We start from the raw sequence: 19,551 nt of genomic DNA on the forward strand, positions 1-19,551 counted from the left end.
CAATCATGCTCGTCAAAAATATTTTCTGAAGATGCACTGTGTATTGAAAAGTTGGAGGAACTGACCTTTCAGTTCATGTCATCCCAAGTCAAATCTGTTTTCTATTCATCCTAAACTGTCATATAGAAATCTGGCAAGAGTGTGGAGAACAGTTCAGTGAAGTAGTAACCCTTCTTTCTTACAGTCTATAGATCAAGCTCACAGGGCAATTTCTAGATTTTCAAAGAGCAGCTCTGGTCTCTATTATGTTTCAATTGTCTTCTGAACAAATAAATAGGATGGAGTGGGTCCATGTGATAGTGAAAGAAATTAATGCCCTTACCCACTTCCAATAGGGTACAGTGTACAGGAGGGAAGAAGGAAAGAGGATTATAATGAATGGAATTTTAGAATTCTATTTTTACAACTGATTATAACATGAGATACCCTTTTTGGAACATTTACTAAGCAGCAAAAGATTTTGTTCTATTGACATTCTAGACTGACAAATCATTGGAATAAACCACATTGCTAGTTTGAAGAACCTAGAAATAAAATACAGCAGTCTCTGAAGTAAATTAGCAAATGATAAGGAATGTTGTGAATTTGGGTGTCTGTATATATCTTTATCTTTACTCCTACATCATTTTCTATGGCTCTGTTGTTTTATTTTGCTCGGCAGTTTTGGCACGTAGGTGACTTCTTTTGGTAAAGTTGCTTAGAATATCTGATGGGAAGCTGAGGAAAGTTTCTACAAAATGGCAAGGGTAAAGAACTGCCAAACTAAACTATTCTCTCAAATCCCACTTAGATTTCAAACACCACTGAAAAAGAAGCAATCAAGGATTTAAAATGTATCTGCTATTTTGAGAAGAGGGAGGAGAAAAGAGAGAAAACATTTTCTAACAACAGCCAATTCATTCTATAGAATTTGTTGAAAACAGACCAACCAAATTGCTATTTTGAACCACCACCAGGGCAAAGATTAGTTATCATATGGAATGTTTCCGTAATGGAATTTATGTGCACAGAAACTTTTGAAATTAGCAAAATACACATGCATATGCACTTGAAAATACACTTCAGTTACCCTTAAATGGAGTCTTTGATAAACAAATAGGCACTAAAAGAGAAGTCTAGGGAGAAACATGTCACTCTTTTTTAAGCCTCTTCACTGGCAGTGGCGGGGCACTGCATAGCTGAGGACTGGGGTGCTTAAATACATGCTTCTCTGCATTCCAGCCTGGGCGATAGAGCGAGACTGCATCTCAAAAAAAAAAAAAAAAAAGTAATAATAAATAAATAAATAAATAAATAAAATAAATGCTTCTAAGACAAAACCCTTGTGTGCTGCTTCTTCTCTTTTCCAATCACCATCCTTTGACGTTTCTTAAGGCTAAAAAAACCCCCCAAACCATTAGATGTTTAATCTTTGCATACCCTAGTAGTTACAAGTCCTCTAAAACAGAACCATACAGTTCACAGGTCAGTATCCTTTCTGATGGTCTTTGTCAGACATCATTATTTCTAGCATAGGATATTGGACAGGATCAACAAAAAGGAATCGAAGACAGTAGGGACCACTACCATGACAGCTGCAGTATTATTTGGCAATGTGATCTATGGTTATTTTAGGAACAATGGCATTTCAGGAAGTGATATTAATCTGTAAAATTCCTTTGCCATGCAGAATATAAAAAATGATTACAGAATATGCAGAAAAAAGCAATGCTCCTTCCAAATAATGAGATATTTGATATAATAAGGAGATGGGAAATAATCAATATTTAAAAATATTCCTTTTAAAAAATTAAAGTTTAGGATAGTTATGTAGTTAGTATACAACAACTTGGTCTTAATAAGGACTAGAAACAAAATTTTATTTTGTGTGGCTAAAGAAATACATACATATTATAAAACTGACATTTTTTTGCATTGTTCCGTTGGGTATCATCACAGGTTGCTGCATCATTATAGTTGTTTTTAATGTAAACAGATAAACTCTCACACTTTCCAACTCTGGTATTATCCATCTATTTTTCCTTTCACAGTCCACTGATACAGAATTTTAAACGTTTAGAGTAGGAGGGAACCTTAGCTTCCAGCACAATATTGTTCATCTTTCACATGAGGAAATCATCCAACAGAAGTTGAATGATTTACTCAGGGTCAGGCTGCACCTTGGCAGAATTACGTCTTATTATTCTTTCTCAAATGCTCTTTTAAAGGTTAAACAGAGGTTGAGTTTTGAGAATGACTTATTTCTCTTAGATGAATTTCGTTACAGACAAGCAAAATAATCAGCCACTATCTTTCTCTTTTCTATTTCTTCTTTTCTAGGCAACAACCTCATTGAATCCACAACAAAATCCTGAAGATTTCTGTATTATCCAAGAGAACCATTTTCTTTAAGAAAAATAAAATACTAAATATGTTTTGAATATAAAAGTTTCTGATAAAAGTAATCCTGACTTTAATCAGATCAAGTAAGATAATCAGATTTATACCATTATTTTGATAAAGACAAAAAAAACAACATAAGCTTTTTTTCCCCAGTCTTACACTTTGAGCAACTCTTTTAAATACTATAAACACTTTTCATTAGGGACAATTTTTCCCTTTCCCTAGGAAAATGAAAACCGAATAGAAAAATTTTTTGCAAAAATTAAGTTTAAGAGGGTAAAATGTGAAGACAGAGAACTGCTACTTAATCAGAAATAAGTTAACAATATTAAACAGGAAAGTATATATTCCATTTAGATGAGTTTTTTTCTTCATATTCATATCACAAAGTAACTTCACTATAGCAGCACTAATTCATTATGTTTTTATTTACTGGTGGATGTCACTGGCCTCAATAAAAATATGTAATTTTTCATAAGAAATATTCAAAAGAACATAAAGTTTGAAAAATATAATTTACCAGAAAGCACCAACATGGGAAGCTCTTCAATTAAGGATGGGAAATTATTAATATGCTTTAGCCTAAATTTAAGCAAAATTCATTCCTAAAGATGAATTTTTAATGAATTTTATAATGAATTATTCAGCATGAAAATAAAGGGAGCAAACTTTTATGCTTTTAAAATATGTTTAAGAGGATCTTATCTTTTAACAACACCTCTTTCATTTTGTAAACAGGACATTATGCTACCAAATACAGAGTTATTATTCTAAAGTTTAAAGCAATGCTTTAAATTTTTAAACCTTATGACATGTTCATAAAATTCACGGATACCAATCCATGAAAAAATTCTTCTTCCTCAACCCACATTTTTAAAGATATTTACAATTGTATTGGATCTTTTACTCTGGTTGCTTTAATTCATAATTAGATAGCATCTTTCAGGACTCAAGTATGGGATCTTTCATTTTTCAGATAATTTTTTCTCAGTGGTCAATAGAAAAGTCATATCAAAATGCACTCTTGATGGGAATGAAAAGAGAATTATGATTTTTGGGGATGGGTGCTCACAAAACTATTAAAGCAGCTTTGTTTATGTTTATAGGACTAGTAATAATGCTAACTTCATTAAAAAATTATATTGACCATTTTATATTCTTCCAGCAGAGAGACAGTTTAGCTGTACTTGTAACCTCACAGCACTCCAGTTTTTACTCATTCCCCAAATCATCCCACCGCCTTTGGTCCCAAGACTACTGACAGACTCTTGGTCCTTCAGTGAAAAATCAATGCTTTAAACAATCGGGTCTAGAGTTACCTGTTTGCTTAAACTTGGATTTGATGAGGTTGCTAAATGAACATTATACCTTTCTCATAAAGATAAAGGCTTCATGCTAATAAAGTATTTCAACAGAATTATACCTTTTTACTATAGTTCTAATACTCATTTGCTCTTATAAGGGCAAGGTCTTTGGATAAAGATAATAGTAACAGAATTAGTAAAAATTGACTGAACGTGATACTTTATTAAAGCTTTTAAATATGGGTGTTTTTCATTAGGGAATACGGTTTAAGATAACACTTGGTTAAATTATTTAATATCCTGGCACTCCTGAAGTGCACTACTTCAGGAAAAAGACCAATATATTTGTGAAGGGAATACAGGAAGGCAAGATGGCTAGGAAGAGAGAAAGGAAACTAGTAGGATGAACTGAATATTTGTATATTTAAAATACACATATATTTGCACTTTAAGTAAATACCAATGGGATTCATTCAAAATTTCCTTGATATTTCCTTGGTATAGTTAATATATTTCAAATTAAGTGATATGTTAACTAGCTCAAGTATGATATCTAAGTTAAAAAAAAGTCACTTAAAATGACAGATCTGAAATTGAATCTACTAGGTACAAGATAGTATATATAATATGTTTTCATCTGTATGTTTTAAAAAGAATATATATATATATACATACACATATACTTGTATATGCAGAGTAACTCTAGAAGGATACACAAGAAATTGCTAACATTGGTTGCTACTTTTCACCCTCTACCCATCTGTACTGTTTCCATTTTGTACTATATGTATGTTTTTCCCCATTCAAAAATATTGATTAAAATCTCATTACCAAAATAAATTTAAATGATTTAAAATAGCATGTCAAATTAATAACAAGTATGGATTTTTTCCATTATACATGAAAATATATACTTATACATATATTATTTTTCTAAGCTCTACCTACTAAATTTGGGTATATTTTCTTTACGACAGAGTTACTGTGATCTGAAAACCCAATTTTCACATGATATTAAGTTGGGAAAAACACATTTTCCCTGAACTTCATTGCTACAGTATGGTGGACTATGAGTTGTTTCAACAGCATGTTAACAAACTTATTCTTTTTCTCTGATGGGCTAGCCATTAGCCACCATTTCTCTTTGAAATTCAAGAAATATTTAAGGAAATTTCAGAAGGATTTAAGATCCTTTTCAGGCAGTGATAAATATTACACCTGTATTATTCTGTAGGCATAGAATCAATGTTAACTCCTCTTTGTATGTTGTCAAAGATGTTTGGTGTTTTAGTAAAGACAGACTTCAAACTAAGTGGTGACTAAGCAAACCCCTTACATAAAGCTTTGAATAGGATTTCATAAATAGTTCCAATGAAAAACATTTGGAGATAAGAAGGAAAAAAAGCTCACACTTACGAAAAAATTATTTTCAGAAAACCACTTAAAATTCAAATTAAGTCCTATTCATTTAAATATTAAAATATACCATAAACCCAAATTTAAAGGAATGATAATACATACATCAGCTTTCAATGGTAGCTGCTTATTTAAAATGAGCATCTGAGGGTATATTCCAGTTTCATCCTCTTCAAATTGTGCAGCTCAGATAAATGTTTATTTTATGGAAAATATTTGCAAAATTACAATATAAATACATGATTATATTAAGGTAGGATGACTATATAATTTATTCTTATCTATAGATATAAAATGAACTCAGTAAATATAGCACACTCTTGATGAATTGTTAGTACACAGTGTTTCTCAGTAAAGTATTATTAAGCAACAGTTATCTAATTTTCAAATGTACATCTTAAGAAGCTTTTAAGATGGAAGGATACACTAAATCCCCCAATACCCTTTTCAGTTGGTGAAGGTTAGTACTTCTGTGAATTCTGAGATATCATATTTGTGTTAGTGACTGTTCATAGGTTCCTTGCATTTCCTTAACTTGAAACCTTACTTCTTTAGTCTGAATGTTCTTTAAATAATGCCACATCAGCTAACCACACTTTTAATTTGAGTATAATATTATGTACTGCATATTTATTTATTACTTAAACACATATCAACAATGAAACAATGATTGAAAAAAATTTTGTCTAGACAAATTCCCCAAATTAACTGTCAGGGCACTGTGGGGAATCTCAACTAAATATAGTCTCAACTGTAATAAGAATTTGGGTTAGAAATAGTATTTTATTTATTCTAGTTCTTAAGACATCAAATGTGAACTCTACTTTAAAATTCTTTGTTAAATATACTGGGATTTGTTTCAAAAGCATCTTCTACCCTTCTCCATTACACTGATTTAATGGAAACCTGTTACAACAACAGTTCCAACACAAACATATGCATGCACGGGATCACCTTATAGATTCTAGCTACATAGTTATTGAAACACATCCCACCTGTCAAGTGGCATAAATGTACATCTTCTATATACAAAAGGTAAAGTGCATTATTAAATTAGTGAACTGACAGATTGTCTGCCTGGACCATACAGCTTTCAAATAGACAAATGTGAAATTCTCATATTAGAACCAATTATTTCAAGAGGTTCCAACTAGCTTTTCCACCCTGTCATTTATTTTTTTGGCCATGCTCTTTAGTGCAAATAAGCTTGTGTTTGACTCAAGTTTCAGGGACATGGCAGTCTGGGGCTTTAACAAGGAAAATTATAAAATGTAGAAGAACTTTAATATCTTTATAATACATTGCATCTTTTGCATATAAGCAACAGATTAGTGCTGCTTTCAATTGCTAGGAGCACACTGCCAACTATCAAGAGGAACCCGTTTCCAAATTTCATACTATTAGCTTATATTACTACAGTTTTGAGCCTGTACCACATTATGCTTGGATTATTATGTGCAAACATCATCAGTGTTTTAGAATTATACAGTGAACTAGTACTTTTGGTTACTAACTTTCATGCTCATTTTTTAACTTCTAACTTCCAGTTGCCTTAAGAGTTTAATGTCTTCAAGGCAGGGATTCTGTTATTTTGAAGGATACCATGAACACTTGCAGCTCCATGTATGTTACAAATGACAATAAATAAAATGCATATTGCACAGATAAGAATAGTAGCTTATTTTATAAGATACATGGCAATACATGTCCTAAGACCAGAGTTTTGAACTGGATCATATTTAATTATGGCTAATGAATTCTTGGGAATTTTAAGTATCAAAAAGTCATAGCATCATCTCATTTTTGAATGATTAACTATGAAAAAAATGAAACAAAAGGACTGGCAGAAGGCTTAATAATTTTAGAGTATACTCAATTGCCAGTATATATGCATCTATTTAATCTGCAGCTTTGAGATGGTAAAAACTTTGAAGTATACATACAAAGTAGAAAATCTGGCTGCTTAACTAATTCTTTACTTAAATAATTAATGGAAAACTAAATTTAATAATGTTTATATACAATGAGTTAAAGATATTTATCTTTAAGTCTGACATGGTATTGTATGTATGTATACACACATATATATGTATACATGTATATACATATGTCTGTGTGTATATATATATAGATATAGACACATACCCAAATCTTATCAGACCCAAAAGGTAAAAGGAAATCATTTAGACCTAATGGATATAAATATTTTAGAAAGGAAGACTTTAAGAGAGTGTATACACTCATAGCAATAGCGATAGGAACAATCAAATACTAGAATATTCACAGCTCCAGTTTGCCAAAATCTGACAGGTTGATTATTATTAATAGGCACTATGATGGGCAGCAATAACAATCAGTAGTACAGTAATTCAAGTGCACATCACTCCTTCATAGACCAAAAACTACTTTTTTAGCAAGCCTACATAGTTATTTTACAGTTAGGACTGTTTAAAAATCCTTGCTACTTTTAGAGTCTCAACACCCACCATGTGCTATTAGCTCTAGTACTAACATTATCTCCTAACCTTCAGTTGTTCCATAGTGATCCAGATGGTCCACAATTATAATGAACTAATGAGATTCCTTCACGCTACTAGAGGAAATGTGAAATACAATCTGCAAACCAACACTAGTATATATGTCGGGGTTACTGATTGCTTGTTCTTAAGTAACATAAACCAATGAAATTAATTTTTTTAATTCATACCATCAAGTTTTCTTAGTGACCTCACGTAAAGGTATTGGGGGACAAAACTCTGGAAGAAAAAAATCGCTGATATAATTTTAAATTACTTTTAGCATATAAAAGAAGAGCTACATTCTGATTTGAATCCATGCAGCCAGCTCTCATCAATGAGAGTGATATTTGGGGGTTGAAATCAGTGTTCTGGCTCTTAAATATGATTAGATGGACTTATTGTGTGGGAGGTGAATAAAGCCAAGATAAAAGACAATAATTTCATTCAGAAGAAAATATAGCTGAATAGATGTAATTTCAGTCAGTTAATACAGGATGGGTTGGTACACATATAACACTATATCCACTTGTTTAAAAAATTGCTTAGGTGTTGAAAAATTGCTGTGGCACTTCCTGGAAAGTAATTTTTAATACAGGTAAATGGGTGAGTCTTGTGTAAAGTCAGAAAGAGCACCTTGGAAAATGCCTGAATTTTCCTTTCAAATATATTTATAACCAATCTTCAAATAATATTTTTCTCAGACTGGAAATTTGTATTCTAAATTATTTTTAGAAAAAAAAAATCCCCACCCCCTCCAGAATTAAAACACCTGTAAAATTCAGGATTATATTGGAAGTGTTGACATGGTTTTAAGGGTAGCAATTGCAAAAGTGCTACTAAAATATATTATTACAGGTATATTTTTATATCAGTTAATTGGTACACCAACCCTTCTGAAAGAGTGTTAAAGAAGAAGCATAAAGTGTAACACCTTGAGTCCATGATATATTTTGGGGAAGAAACCTCTTGCAATCTTCAAATTAGCATGAAAAGCTACACCACCAAGATTTCCATAGCAAAGCCATTGGATGAAGCCTCCCACTCAATGTGACATAAAAGTAATTCCTGAAACTTTGGAAAGTCAATAAAAATATATGGAACATTAAGTAGAGGTAAAGAAGGGATTGTAACTAAACTCAGAATAACCAATTAAAACTCTCCCATGGCTTTGATATGGCAACTATAAAATGTAGGGTTACCACAAAGTTTGAAATTATAGAATACTATAGTATTCTTAAGAAATATTATGACATTATATTTTTAAGGTTTAATTAGATAATAAGATTTGATCCTTTGATGGTATATTCAGTTATTCAACGGACAATATACGTCTACTTGTACTTTTATAAGTAAATATTTATATATACCGGAGGTCAATTTCTGTTTCTGTGGTAACTGCCCTACAGGTAAGCTTAGCAGCTTTTAATGAAGTAGGATTGAAATACTTTTGGGGGAATTTGTTAAATAGAAAGTCACACTTCTATTTAAGTATATGTATCTTTTTTCGGGATTATGTCATAGTGCAATGTAAATCTTAGTTATGGTATTTAGAATGTCAGAATGTCACATTTTGTGCTGATTTGCATACTTCAATAGTCTGGAGCAGTTGAAGCAGCTAAACTATTTAGCTCTGGGAAGGTTGGAATTCCCGTAAGAATTATAGTGATCTATGTGTAACATAACATGAGAATCAGACTTCCTGAAGTATCAACTACTAGAGGTATTACTAATAACAACGGGCCAAAAAAGAGGAAAAACTTCTTCAAAGGATAATGGATCAGTACTTTTAGCCAATTTGTGATTTTAAATTTTGCCTGATGGAGTTCAATTTCACTCTAGTCGAGGCATTCTTGTTCTTCACCACTGGCCTTTCTGCCATCCATTCTCTTTTCTTTATGGCTGTTGCAAATTTTCCTCATCTCTTCTTCATACTTGATAAAATTCTCCCCAAACCTTGTCCAAGCTTTGAATGGAACAGTAATAGTATTACGGTAAGGTGGTCTCACCTCACTTACCTTCAGGAAAATTCCATATTTATTAGAGCCCACATCAAAGTAGAACCTTTTATTGTCCACTCTGAAAGAAGTCCCCTCTGGGAGTTCAAGCGGGTCATCGTCTCCACCTCTTCGTTCTTCTATGTCTCCTTCGCCATAGTCTTCAATCAGCTGAACCAAGGCATCACGAAACTCAATCATTCCTTGTGCTGGGAGGACAATAGTCTGTTCTTGGCCCAAACTGTGGCCAAAATAACCTATCATGCCAGTCCCCCGCATCATGGTTTGTCTAATCCGTAGGAAGCGACCCCGCTGATTTTCCTTTAGGTCTAGGTAATATTTCCTATTGTCCCTCTCGATATAGTCTGTTTTCAGGACACTGTGAGGATGCTCTTCGGACCCCACCGAGACTGGTGGGGAGGGTGCCGAGTGCTTCTGCCTCCTTCTGGAGCCTTGCTCTTTGCTGTGGCCATGCTCTTGCCGGTGGCCTTTCAGGCCCAGGTGGGCATAGTGCTCGATGAAGTCCCCTAGACAGTCCTTCAGCTCCGCTGCCACAGACAGGGAGAGGGTCAGTTTACTCTTTCTGATGTTGTCCTGCCGGCCTCTCCCTATCCAGACTTCGGCTATCTTTAGGAAGCGGCCCCGGGAGCTTTGCTTCACGTCTAGGTAAAACCTCTTTTTCTGGATGTCCACTCGTTTGGAGGCCAGCTCCTGGATTTCGGCTGCGCCCCCGGCCTGATTAGGGGTGGCTGAGGCCGCGTAGTGGGGGTAGTGGGAGTGCTGGGCCTGGGGATAGAGTCTACTCTTGCTTAGGCCAGAGCCCCCTACATTCTTGCCTCCGCGGCCGCGGCCGCCGCCGCCTCCCCTTCGCCTGGCTCTTTCCATCTTCAGCTGCAAGTGACAAACAGACACACGGGATGGGGTGGGGGAGGGGTGTTGAGAACAATCGCAGACGCCCCTCGGCCTGACCGCCCCGCCGCCGCCCGCGACCCCCACGCCGGGCCCGGCTCCCCCGGCGCCGCAGCGCGGGGCTCCAGCCACTGCCGGCCGGTTGGCGGCCGCCGCTCCGGCTCTGCCCGCGCTCCCCGCATCCCTCCGCCGCCCCCGGGGCCGCTCCCGCACGCCGCCGCCGCCCGTCCCGCGCTCCGCGGCCCCAGGTCTCCAGCCGGCGGGCACTCACATCATCTCTGCCATCACCGCCGCCGCCGATGCCCTTCACGACCACCGCCGCCGCCACCGCCAGCTCTCGGCCCCTCTGCTGCAGCCGCCGCAGCCGCCGCCCCCCGCCTCCTCCCCCGCCGCCGCCGCTCGCACTGCCCCCCGCCGGAGCAGCCGGGCAGGGGCATCGCCCGCGGCGCCCACCGCAGCCGCCCCTCCTGCGGCCGCTGCGGGGGCCGCCGCCTGACTTCGGACACCGGCCCCACACCCGCCAGGAGGGGAGGGAAGGGGAGGCGGGGAGAGCGACGGCGGGGGGCGGGCGGTGGACCCCGCCTCCCCCGGCACAGCCCGCTGAGGGGAAGAGGGGGTCTCCGCTCTTCCTCAGTGCACTCTCTGACTGAAGCCCGGCGCGTGGGGTGCAGCGGGAGTGCGAGGGGACTGGACAGGTGGGAAGATGGGAATGAGGACCGGGCGGCGGGAATGTTCTCACTTCTCCGGATTCCACCGGGATGCAGGACTCTAGCTGCCCAGCGGCACCTGCGAAGAGACTACACTTCCCGAGGTGCTCAGCGGCAGCGAGGGCCTCCACGCATGCGCACCGCGGCGCGCTGGGCGGGGCTGGATGGGCTGTGGTGGGAGGGTTGCAGCGCGGCGAGAAAGGCGAGCCGGGCCGGGGGCGGGGAAAGGGGTGGGGCAGGAACGGGGGCGGGGACGGGGCTGGAGGGGCGGGTCGGGTCGGTCTCCCGGAGCTGATGTGTACTGTGTGCGCCGGGGAGGCGCCGGCTTGTACTCGGCAGCGCGGGAATAAAGTTTGCTGATTTGGTGTCTAGCCTGGATGCCTGGGTTGCAGGCCCTGCTTGTGGTGGCGCTCCACAGTCATCCGGCTGAAGAAGACCTGTTGGACTGGATCTTCTCGGGGTAAAGTGTCTTCCTATTCCCGTTTTCCCAGCTCCGTGCCCTGGGGTATCTATAGTGCTAGGCTTCTGAGACACGTGGAGGCGCTTAGGCCCGCGGAGCAGGCCCCTGGGCTGTGTTTGGGAGATTCTGGAAAAACAGACTTTCTCCCTTTTCTTTCCCCTCTGGAGCAGCTGGGAAAGGCGTCTCTCGGAGCTTCCGCCATTCAGAAAGTGTTTCCCCGCCCCTGACGGCCCCAGCTTGATGTTTACCTTGAGCGCTTAGTTAGGATTGCTCTTTCTAGTACGGCCTTTATTGTGGCAGAAATTGAGCCACTCCAGGTCTGCACAGCAAAGTCGAGGGAAATAACCTGCTGTCTATGATTTAGCAAGTGATGATGGATATTTTTGAGTTCAAATCACTCAGTCTTTAATGGATTTTCTTTTCTTTTTTTCCTAGTTGAATCTCAGTTGTTCTCAGGCTAGGTTTGATATGAAAAATACTACTCCCTATTGAAGAGGGTAATATAATTCTTAGGATGCTAATACAGGAGTCTGTAAATCGGAGTACTTCAGGCTTTTTATGGTTCGGTACATTTCTTTTTAGGGGTGGGATATTGGGATAAGTAGGACAGTTCAGATCTTGATGTCATTGAATAGTGGTGTCTACCTAAAAGGAAGAGGCTGGGGCACAAAATTATAATTTAAAGTGTTTACTTCAGCCAAAATGAGGACAGCTGCCCAGGACTTATTTCCCAGTTGCCTTGGGGAGTGCTCCTTCAGCCTTGGTTACAAGCAGGTTTTTAAAGGCGAAGGGGAAGAGTGGGCTGAGACAAAGTTGGTCAGGAATTGTTATTGGTTTACAGAGATACCATTGCTTAATGATTGGCTGTACACTGTAACTCATGGGGTATGAGTTATCGTGTCCAGCATATGGCATTTTATGGCTTCTTGGTGCCAGTCTAGAGCCCACATAGCAGGTGGGCTTTAAGAGACAATTATCCAGCTCAGACCGGGAGTGAGACGGGACTGTTTTTTCATTCTAATGCCTCTCTGGGCCTGATAATTTAAAGGGGCTTGCATTCTTCAGCTAAAATTTTATTTTCTTTTATTTTTTTTCCCCCACAGTGGTCTCCCTTTATTAATCCAACAAATGTTTATTAAGGACTGCTCTAGGCACTAGAGATACCAACAATGAACAAAACAGACAAACATCTCTCTCCTTTTGGAGCTTACATTTTAGTGGAAAGAGACAGGCAAAAAGTAAAATCATAGGATGACAGAAGGTGAAAATGGAGATGAAAAAGGAAAGGGGGATGAAGAGTGTGTGTGTGTGTTGTGGGTGGGGGGCTGTAGGGAGCTGCAGTTTTACAATAAGTGGTCAGGGACGTCCTCTCTGAGAAGGGAATTTTTGAGTCCAGAGCTCAAGGAAGTGAGAGAACTTACCTTGACGTTCTCTGGAGGAGAAGAAAGTACAAAGGCCCTGGGGGAACCTGCCTCTTTATGTTCAGAGAGCAACTTAAGAGCTGGAGCAGAGCGGAGAGGAGGTCAGAGGTCAGGCCAGAAAGGGAAAGGGGCCAGAATGTGTAGGACTTTATGGGCTATATTGAAAATTTGGGCTTTCATTCTGAGGGAGATGGGAAGCTGTTGGAGAGTTGTTAGGGAAACGTGATCTGAATTATGTTTCTAAAAAACTGGAGTAAGATATCATAAAATTTGCCATCTTAACCATTTTTAAGTGTTCAGTTTAGTGACATTAATTACACTGATCATGTTGTGAAATCATCACCACCACTATTTCCAAGACCTTAACGACTTCAAACAGAAACTATAACTTTTAAGCAATAACTCCCCATTGCCTCATCCGCCCAGCCCTTAGTGACTTTAAATGCACATTCTTCCTCTACAAATTTGCCTATTCAAGATAGTCTACATAAGTGGAATCATATAATATTTGTCTTTTTTGTATCTGGCCAATTCCACTCAGAATTCTTTTTTAAACAGCTTTATTGAGATATAATTAATATATCATATGATTCGCTCATTTAAAGTGTGCAATACAATGGTTTTTAGTTTGTCTTCAGAGTTGTACAACCTTTATCACAATTACCTTTAGGACTTTTTCATTACCCAAAAGAGAATCTCCATAACCATTAGTACTCAATCCCACCCGCTTTCCTAGCAATCACTTACCTATTTTTTTGTCTCTATATAGCTCTCAAACCCTATGATATTCCTTCTATCTAACTGTATTTTTGTACTCATTAACAACCTCTCTTCATTCCCACCACCCATCCATCCCAGCCTCTGGTAATCACCATTCTACTTACTACCTCAATGACATCAAATTTTTTAGCTCTCACATATAAGTGAGAAGATGCGATATTTGTCTTTCCCTGCCTGGTTTATTTCACTTAACAGAATGTCTTCCAGTTCCATTCATGTTGCTGCAAATGACAGGATTTCATTCTTTATTATGGCTTAATACTATTCCATTGTATATGTATATCACATTTTCTTTATCCACTCATCTGTTGATGGACAGTTAGCTTGATTCCATATTCTGGCTATTGTTGAATAGTGCTGCAGGAAACATGGAAGTGCAGATAGCTCTTTGACATACTGATTTCATTTCCCTTGAATATATACCCTGTAGTGGATTTGCTGGACCCGCTTGTAGTTCTACATTTAATATTTTGAGTTATTTCCATAATGTTAGTAATAATTTACATTCCCACCAACAGCGAGGAAGGAGTTCCCTTTTCTCCACATCCTCGCCAACACTTATCTTTTGTCTTTTTGGTAATAGCCATTCTAACAGGTGTGAGGTGATATCTCATTGTGATTTTGATTTACATTTCCCTGATGGTTATTGATGAGCAATGTTTCATATACTTGTTGGTTATTTGTATATCTCCTTTTGAGAAATGTCTGTTCAGGTCTTTTGCTCATTTTTTAAATATGGTTTTTTTAATTTTTTTATTTTTTTGCTATTGAGTTGTTTGACATCCTTAAACATTTTGGAAATTAACCTCTTATTAGATGTATAGTTTGCAAATATTTTATCCGATTCTGTAGATTCTGTCTTCAGTCTGTTGAATTTGCTGTGCAGAGAAGCATTTTATTTTGAGGTAATCCCTTTGTCTATTTTTGCTTTTGTTACCTTTGCTTTTGAAGTCATATCCAAAAAATCATTGCCCAGATCAGCAGTCCCCAACCTTTTTGGTACCAAGGACTGGTTTCATCGAAGACAATTTTTCCATCCACAGGAGGGAGAGGATGGTTTCAGGATATTTCAAGCACATTACATTTATTGTGCACTTTGTTTCTATTATTATTACATTGTAATATATAGTGAAATAATTATACAATTCACCATAATGTAGAATCACTGGGAGCCCTGAGCTTGTTTTCCTGAAACTTGAGGGTCCTATCTGGGAGTGATGGGAGACAGTGACAGTTGATAAGGCATTAGGTTCTTCTAAGGAGCATACAACCTAGATCCCTTGCATGCGCAATTCACAGTAGGGTTTGCGCTGCTATGAGAATCTAATGCCACCGTTGATGTGTCAGGAGGTGGAGGTCAGGTGGTAACGTGAGGAATGGGGAGCAGCTGTAAATAAAAATGAAGCTTCGCTTGCTTGCCTGCTGCTCACCTACTGCTTTGTGTCCTGGTTCCTAACAGTCCATGGACTGGTACTAATCTGTGGCCCTGGGGTTGGGAACCTCTGGCCCTGACCAATGTTAGGGAGCTTTTTTCCTGTGTTTTCTTCAAGTGGTTTCATGGTTTTGGGTCTTACATTTAAGTCTTTAGTCCATTTTGAGTTGATGCTGTATGTGGTGAGAAATAATTGACTACTTTCATTCTTTTGCATATGGTTATCAGTTTTCCCAACACCGTTTATTGAAGAGCCTGACCTTTCCCCATTGTGGGTTCTTGGCTCTTTTGTCAAAAATCAGTTGGCTATAAATGTGTGGTTTTATTTCTTGGGTCTCTATTCTGTTCTATTATCTGTGTGTCTCTTTATGCCAGTACTGTGCTGTTTTGATTACTAGAGTTTAGTATATTTTGAAGTCAGGTAGTGTGATGCCCCTAGCTTTGTTCTTTTAGCTCAAGATTGCTTTGGCTATTCAGAGTCTTTTGTGAGGATAATGTTTTCAAGGTTCACCCATGTTGTGGCATGTATCAGAACTCGATTTCTTTTTATGGCTGAATAATATTCCATTTGTTTATATTATATATATGCCATATTTATTTATTCATATGTTGATGGACACTTAGGTTGTTTCCACCTTTTGGCTATTGTGAATAATGCTGTTATTAACATTGGTGTACAAGAATCTGTTTGAGTTCCTATTTTCAATTCTTTTGGGAATATACCTACGTGTGGACTTACTGGATCACATGGTAAGCTTTTAGTTTAGCTTTTTAAGGAACTGCTAAAACTGTTTTTCCATGGGAGCAGTGTACAAGTGTTCCAGTTCTCCATATGCTCACCAAAACTTAATTTCCTTTTTTAAAAATTATAGCTATCCTAGTAGGTGGTGGGAAGTGGTATCTTACTGTGGTTTTATTTTGTATTTCTTTAATGACTAATGATGTTGAGCATCTTTTAATGTGCTTATTGGCCATTATATCTTCTTTGGGAACTGTCTATTAAGTCCTTTGCCCATTTTTTAATTGAGTTTTTTTTTCTGTTGAATTGTGGGAGATCTTTATATATTCTGAATATTAAACCCTTATTGGGTATATGATTTGCAAATAATTTCTCCCATTTTGTGGGTTTTCTTCACTTTTTGATATTGTTCTTTGATTCACTTTTACATTTTTATAGAGTCCAGTTTATCTGTTTTTTCTTTTATTGCCTATGCTTTTGGCGTCATACCTAATTCCCAAATCCAAGGCCATGAAGATTTTCTGTTATGTTTTCTTTTAATAGTTTTATAGTTTTACTTTTTCTATTGGAGTTTTAAGTAAATTCTTGTATATTAGTGTGATACATTTTAAGTTATTTTTGTATATGGTGTGAGGTAGGGGTCCAACTTCACTCTTTTCCATATGGAGATCCAGTTGTCCCAGCACCACATGTTTAAGAGTCTATTCTTTCCCCACTGAATGGACTTGGCACCCTTGTCAAAAATCAATTGGTGGTAAATGTATGGATTTACTCCTGGAATCTCAATTCTATTCTATTGTATTTATATTTCTGTCCTTATGCCTGTACCACACTGTTTTGATTACAGTAGCTTTGTAGTAAGTTTAGAAATTGGGAAACATGAGTCCTCCAACTTTGTTCTTCTTTTCAAGATTATTTTGGCTATTTGGGGTCCCTTGCAATTCTGATGAGTTTGAGGATCACCTTTTCCATTTCTGCAGAAAAGCCTTTTGATAGGGATTGCATTGAATCTGTAGATAACTTTGGGTAGTATTGACATCTTAACAGTATTAAGTCTTTCTATGCATAAACATGGGATATCTTTCCATTTATTTGTGTTTTCTTTAATTTCTTTCAGCAGCATTCTGTAGTTTTCAGAGTACACGTTTTTCACCTCCTTGGTTAAATTTATTCCTTGGTATTTTATTCTTTTAGCTATTATTGTAAGTGCAGTTACTTTCTTAGTTTCCTTTCAGATTGTTCATTTCTGGTGTATAACAACAGCTGATATTTCAACGTTGATGTTGTACTCTGAAACTTTGTTGAATTTACTTATTAGATCTAGTAGCTTTCTTTGAGATTTTTATATGGGATTATGTCATCTGTATATAGAGATAGTTTTACTTCTTCCTTTCCATTATGGATGCCTTTTATTTCTTTTCCATGTCTAATTTCTCTGGCTAGAACTTTCAATATGATGTTGAAAAGCAGTGGTGAAAGTGGGTATCTTTGTCTTGCTTCCTATCTTAGGTGGAAAGCTTTCAGTCTTTCACCATTAAGTATGGTGTTAGCTGTGGGTTTTCATAAATGCCCTTTGTCATGTTGAGGAAATACCCTTTTATTCCTAGTTTTCTGAGTTTTTATCATGAAAGGGTGTTGGATTTTGTCAAATGCCTTTTCTGTGTCAATTGAAATGATCATGTATTTTTCCTCCCTTATCTTAATGTAGTGTGTTATATTGATTAATTTTCTTATGTTGAACCACCCTTGCCTTTCTGGGGTAAATTTCAGTCACTTATGTTATATAGTCCTTTAAATTGTGTTATCTTGTAACAGAATCACTCTGCTACTGTTTTGAGCATAGGCCATAGGGAAAAGCAGGTAAAAGGTAATATGGCTTGAACCAACATTGTAGCAGCGGAAGTGGTGAGAGGAGGTCGAATTTTGGCTTTGTTTTGAAGATAGAACCAACAGTATTTGCTGACAGATTAGATGCAGAATGTGAAAGGAGGAGATGAGTCAGGATGAATCCAAGGCTTTTGGCATGAGCAACCAGAAAGATGAAGGTGACTTACTAAGATGGGGAATATACAAAAGGAGCAGTTTGGGGAAACTTTATATCTATTGAGTGGAATATGCCAATTAGAGATTCAAATATCCAGTAAATAATTGGCTATCAGAGTTTGAAGTTAAGAGGAATGGTCTAGGCTGTTTATATAACTTTGGAAGTCATTAGTGTATAACAGCTAATTTAAAAGCCAGCAGACTCTAAGGGAGTGAGTGTAGAGGGAGAAGAGAACAGGTCTGTGACTTGAATCCTGGAATGCTGTGATGTTTAGAGATTGGGGAGGTAAGAAGGAGCAGCAGAGTATATTGAAAAGGGATTGTTACTGATATAGATGGAGACTCAAGAATTATCACAGAAACCTGATAAAATGTTTCAAGAAGATGGGTGTGATTAATTGTGTCACTTACTGCCGGTACATTGACTCAGATGAGCGTTGAGAATTGGCTATAGGATTTGACAGCATAAAAGTCATTGGAAACCTTGACATGAGCCCTTTTCGTGGAGTGGAGTGGTTACAGTGGGTTTAAGAGAGGATTAAAGGAGTGGAAACAGAGATGCTATTATAGATGACTCGTTTGAGTAGTTTTCCTACAAAGGGGAGAATAATAATGGAGCAGTTAGCCAAAAGTTGAGTTTTTTTTTCTTCTTCTTTTTTTTAGTTGGAAAAAATTGCGTATATGTTGATGGGTCTTTTCTGGCAGACCAGTAGAGAGGAAAAAGTTGATGATGTAGGAGATGGGAAAATGTCTTTGAGTAGATGTCTTCGAGCAAATGTCTTTGAGTAGATGAGAGGTTTGCACACATGGAGAGGTTGGATGTAGGAGTACCGATAGTTCATCCATAGTTACATAAGAAAAGGTAGATGTATTAGAGTTCTCCTGAGAAACAGAACCAATAGGAGATCTTTATATCTCTGTGTCCATCTCTATCTGTATTTCTGTCTCTGTATCTATCAAGAGATTATAAAAGTCTTAAGATCTGCCAGGAGACATACCCACGGGAGCTAATGGTTTAGTTCCAGGCCAATTGTGAAGACCTGAGAACCAGGAGAGCCTATGGTGTAAGTTCCAGTCTGAGTCCAAGTCTGAAGGCAGGAGAAGACCAATGTCCCAGCTCAAAGACAGGCAGAGGGAGCAGATCTTCCCTTACTTAGCCTTTTTATTTATTCAGGCCTTCAACAAATTGAAGGCCCACCCACATTAGGGAGGGCAATCTGCTTTACTCAGTCTACTGAATCAAATGTTAGTCTCACCCAGAAACATCCTCACAGACACACCCAGAATAATGGTTAGCCAAATATCTGGGCACCCCATGGCCCACTCAAATTGACACATAAAATTAACCACCACAGTAGAGTATATGGGTACAAATATAATTATGTGATATAGATTTCAGGGTAAGAGCCTGTGGAAATTCATTTTTGATTGCTTCTAGTGAAATC

General features: G+C 37.9%; 2 protein-coding genes across 6 annotated transcripts in view; one reads left to right on the forward strand and one right to left on the reverse strand.

Annotated features, from left to right (window-relative positions):
* Positions 1-10,878, reverse strand: part of PURG (purine rich element binding protein G) — a 37,335-nt gene extending 26,457 nt beyond the window's left edge. Inside the window, exons 1-2 of one of the 2 annotated variants that reach the window (XM_016959319.4) lie at positions 10,796-10,878; positions 9,637-10,506 (exon numbers count right to left, since the gene is read on the reverse strand). In XM_016959319.4, the coding sequence (XP_016814808.3) occupies positions 9,637-10,500 (864 nt within the window). In that variant the 5' untranslated portion in view covers positions 10,501-10,506; positions 10,796-10,878. Of the gene's footprint in view, positions 1-8,546; positions 10,507-10,795 lie in introns of those variants that run through there. The other variant, XM_016959318.4, reaches the window with a different exon arrangement.
* A 581-nt stretch (positions 10,879-11,459) lies between these two features.
* The window catches only part of WRN (WRN RecQ like helicase), a 137,924-nt gene continuing 129,832 nt past the window's right edge, over positions 11,460-19,551 (forward strand). Inside the window, exon 1 of one of the 4 annotated variants that reach the window (XM_063817001.1) lies at positions 11,460-11,691. The gene's annotated coding sequence lies outside the window, so the exon portion shown is untranslated. The remainder of the gene's footprint in view (positions 11,692-19,551) is intronic. The other 3 variants (XM_063817004.1, XM_063817002.1, XM_063817003.1) reach the window with 3 other exon arrangements.

The sequence above is a fragment of the Pan troglodytes genome, chromosome 7 (genome assembly GCF_028858775.2).
Source record: "Pan troglodytes isolate AG18354 chromosome 7, NHGRI_mPanTro3-v2.0_pri, whole genome shotgun sequence".
NCBI classification, from domain to species: domain Eukaryota; kingdom Metazoa; phylum Chordata; class Mammalia; order Primates; family Hominidae; genus Pan; species Pan troglodytes.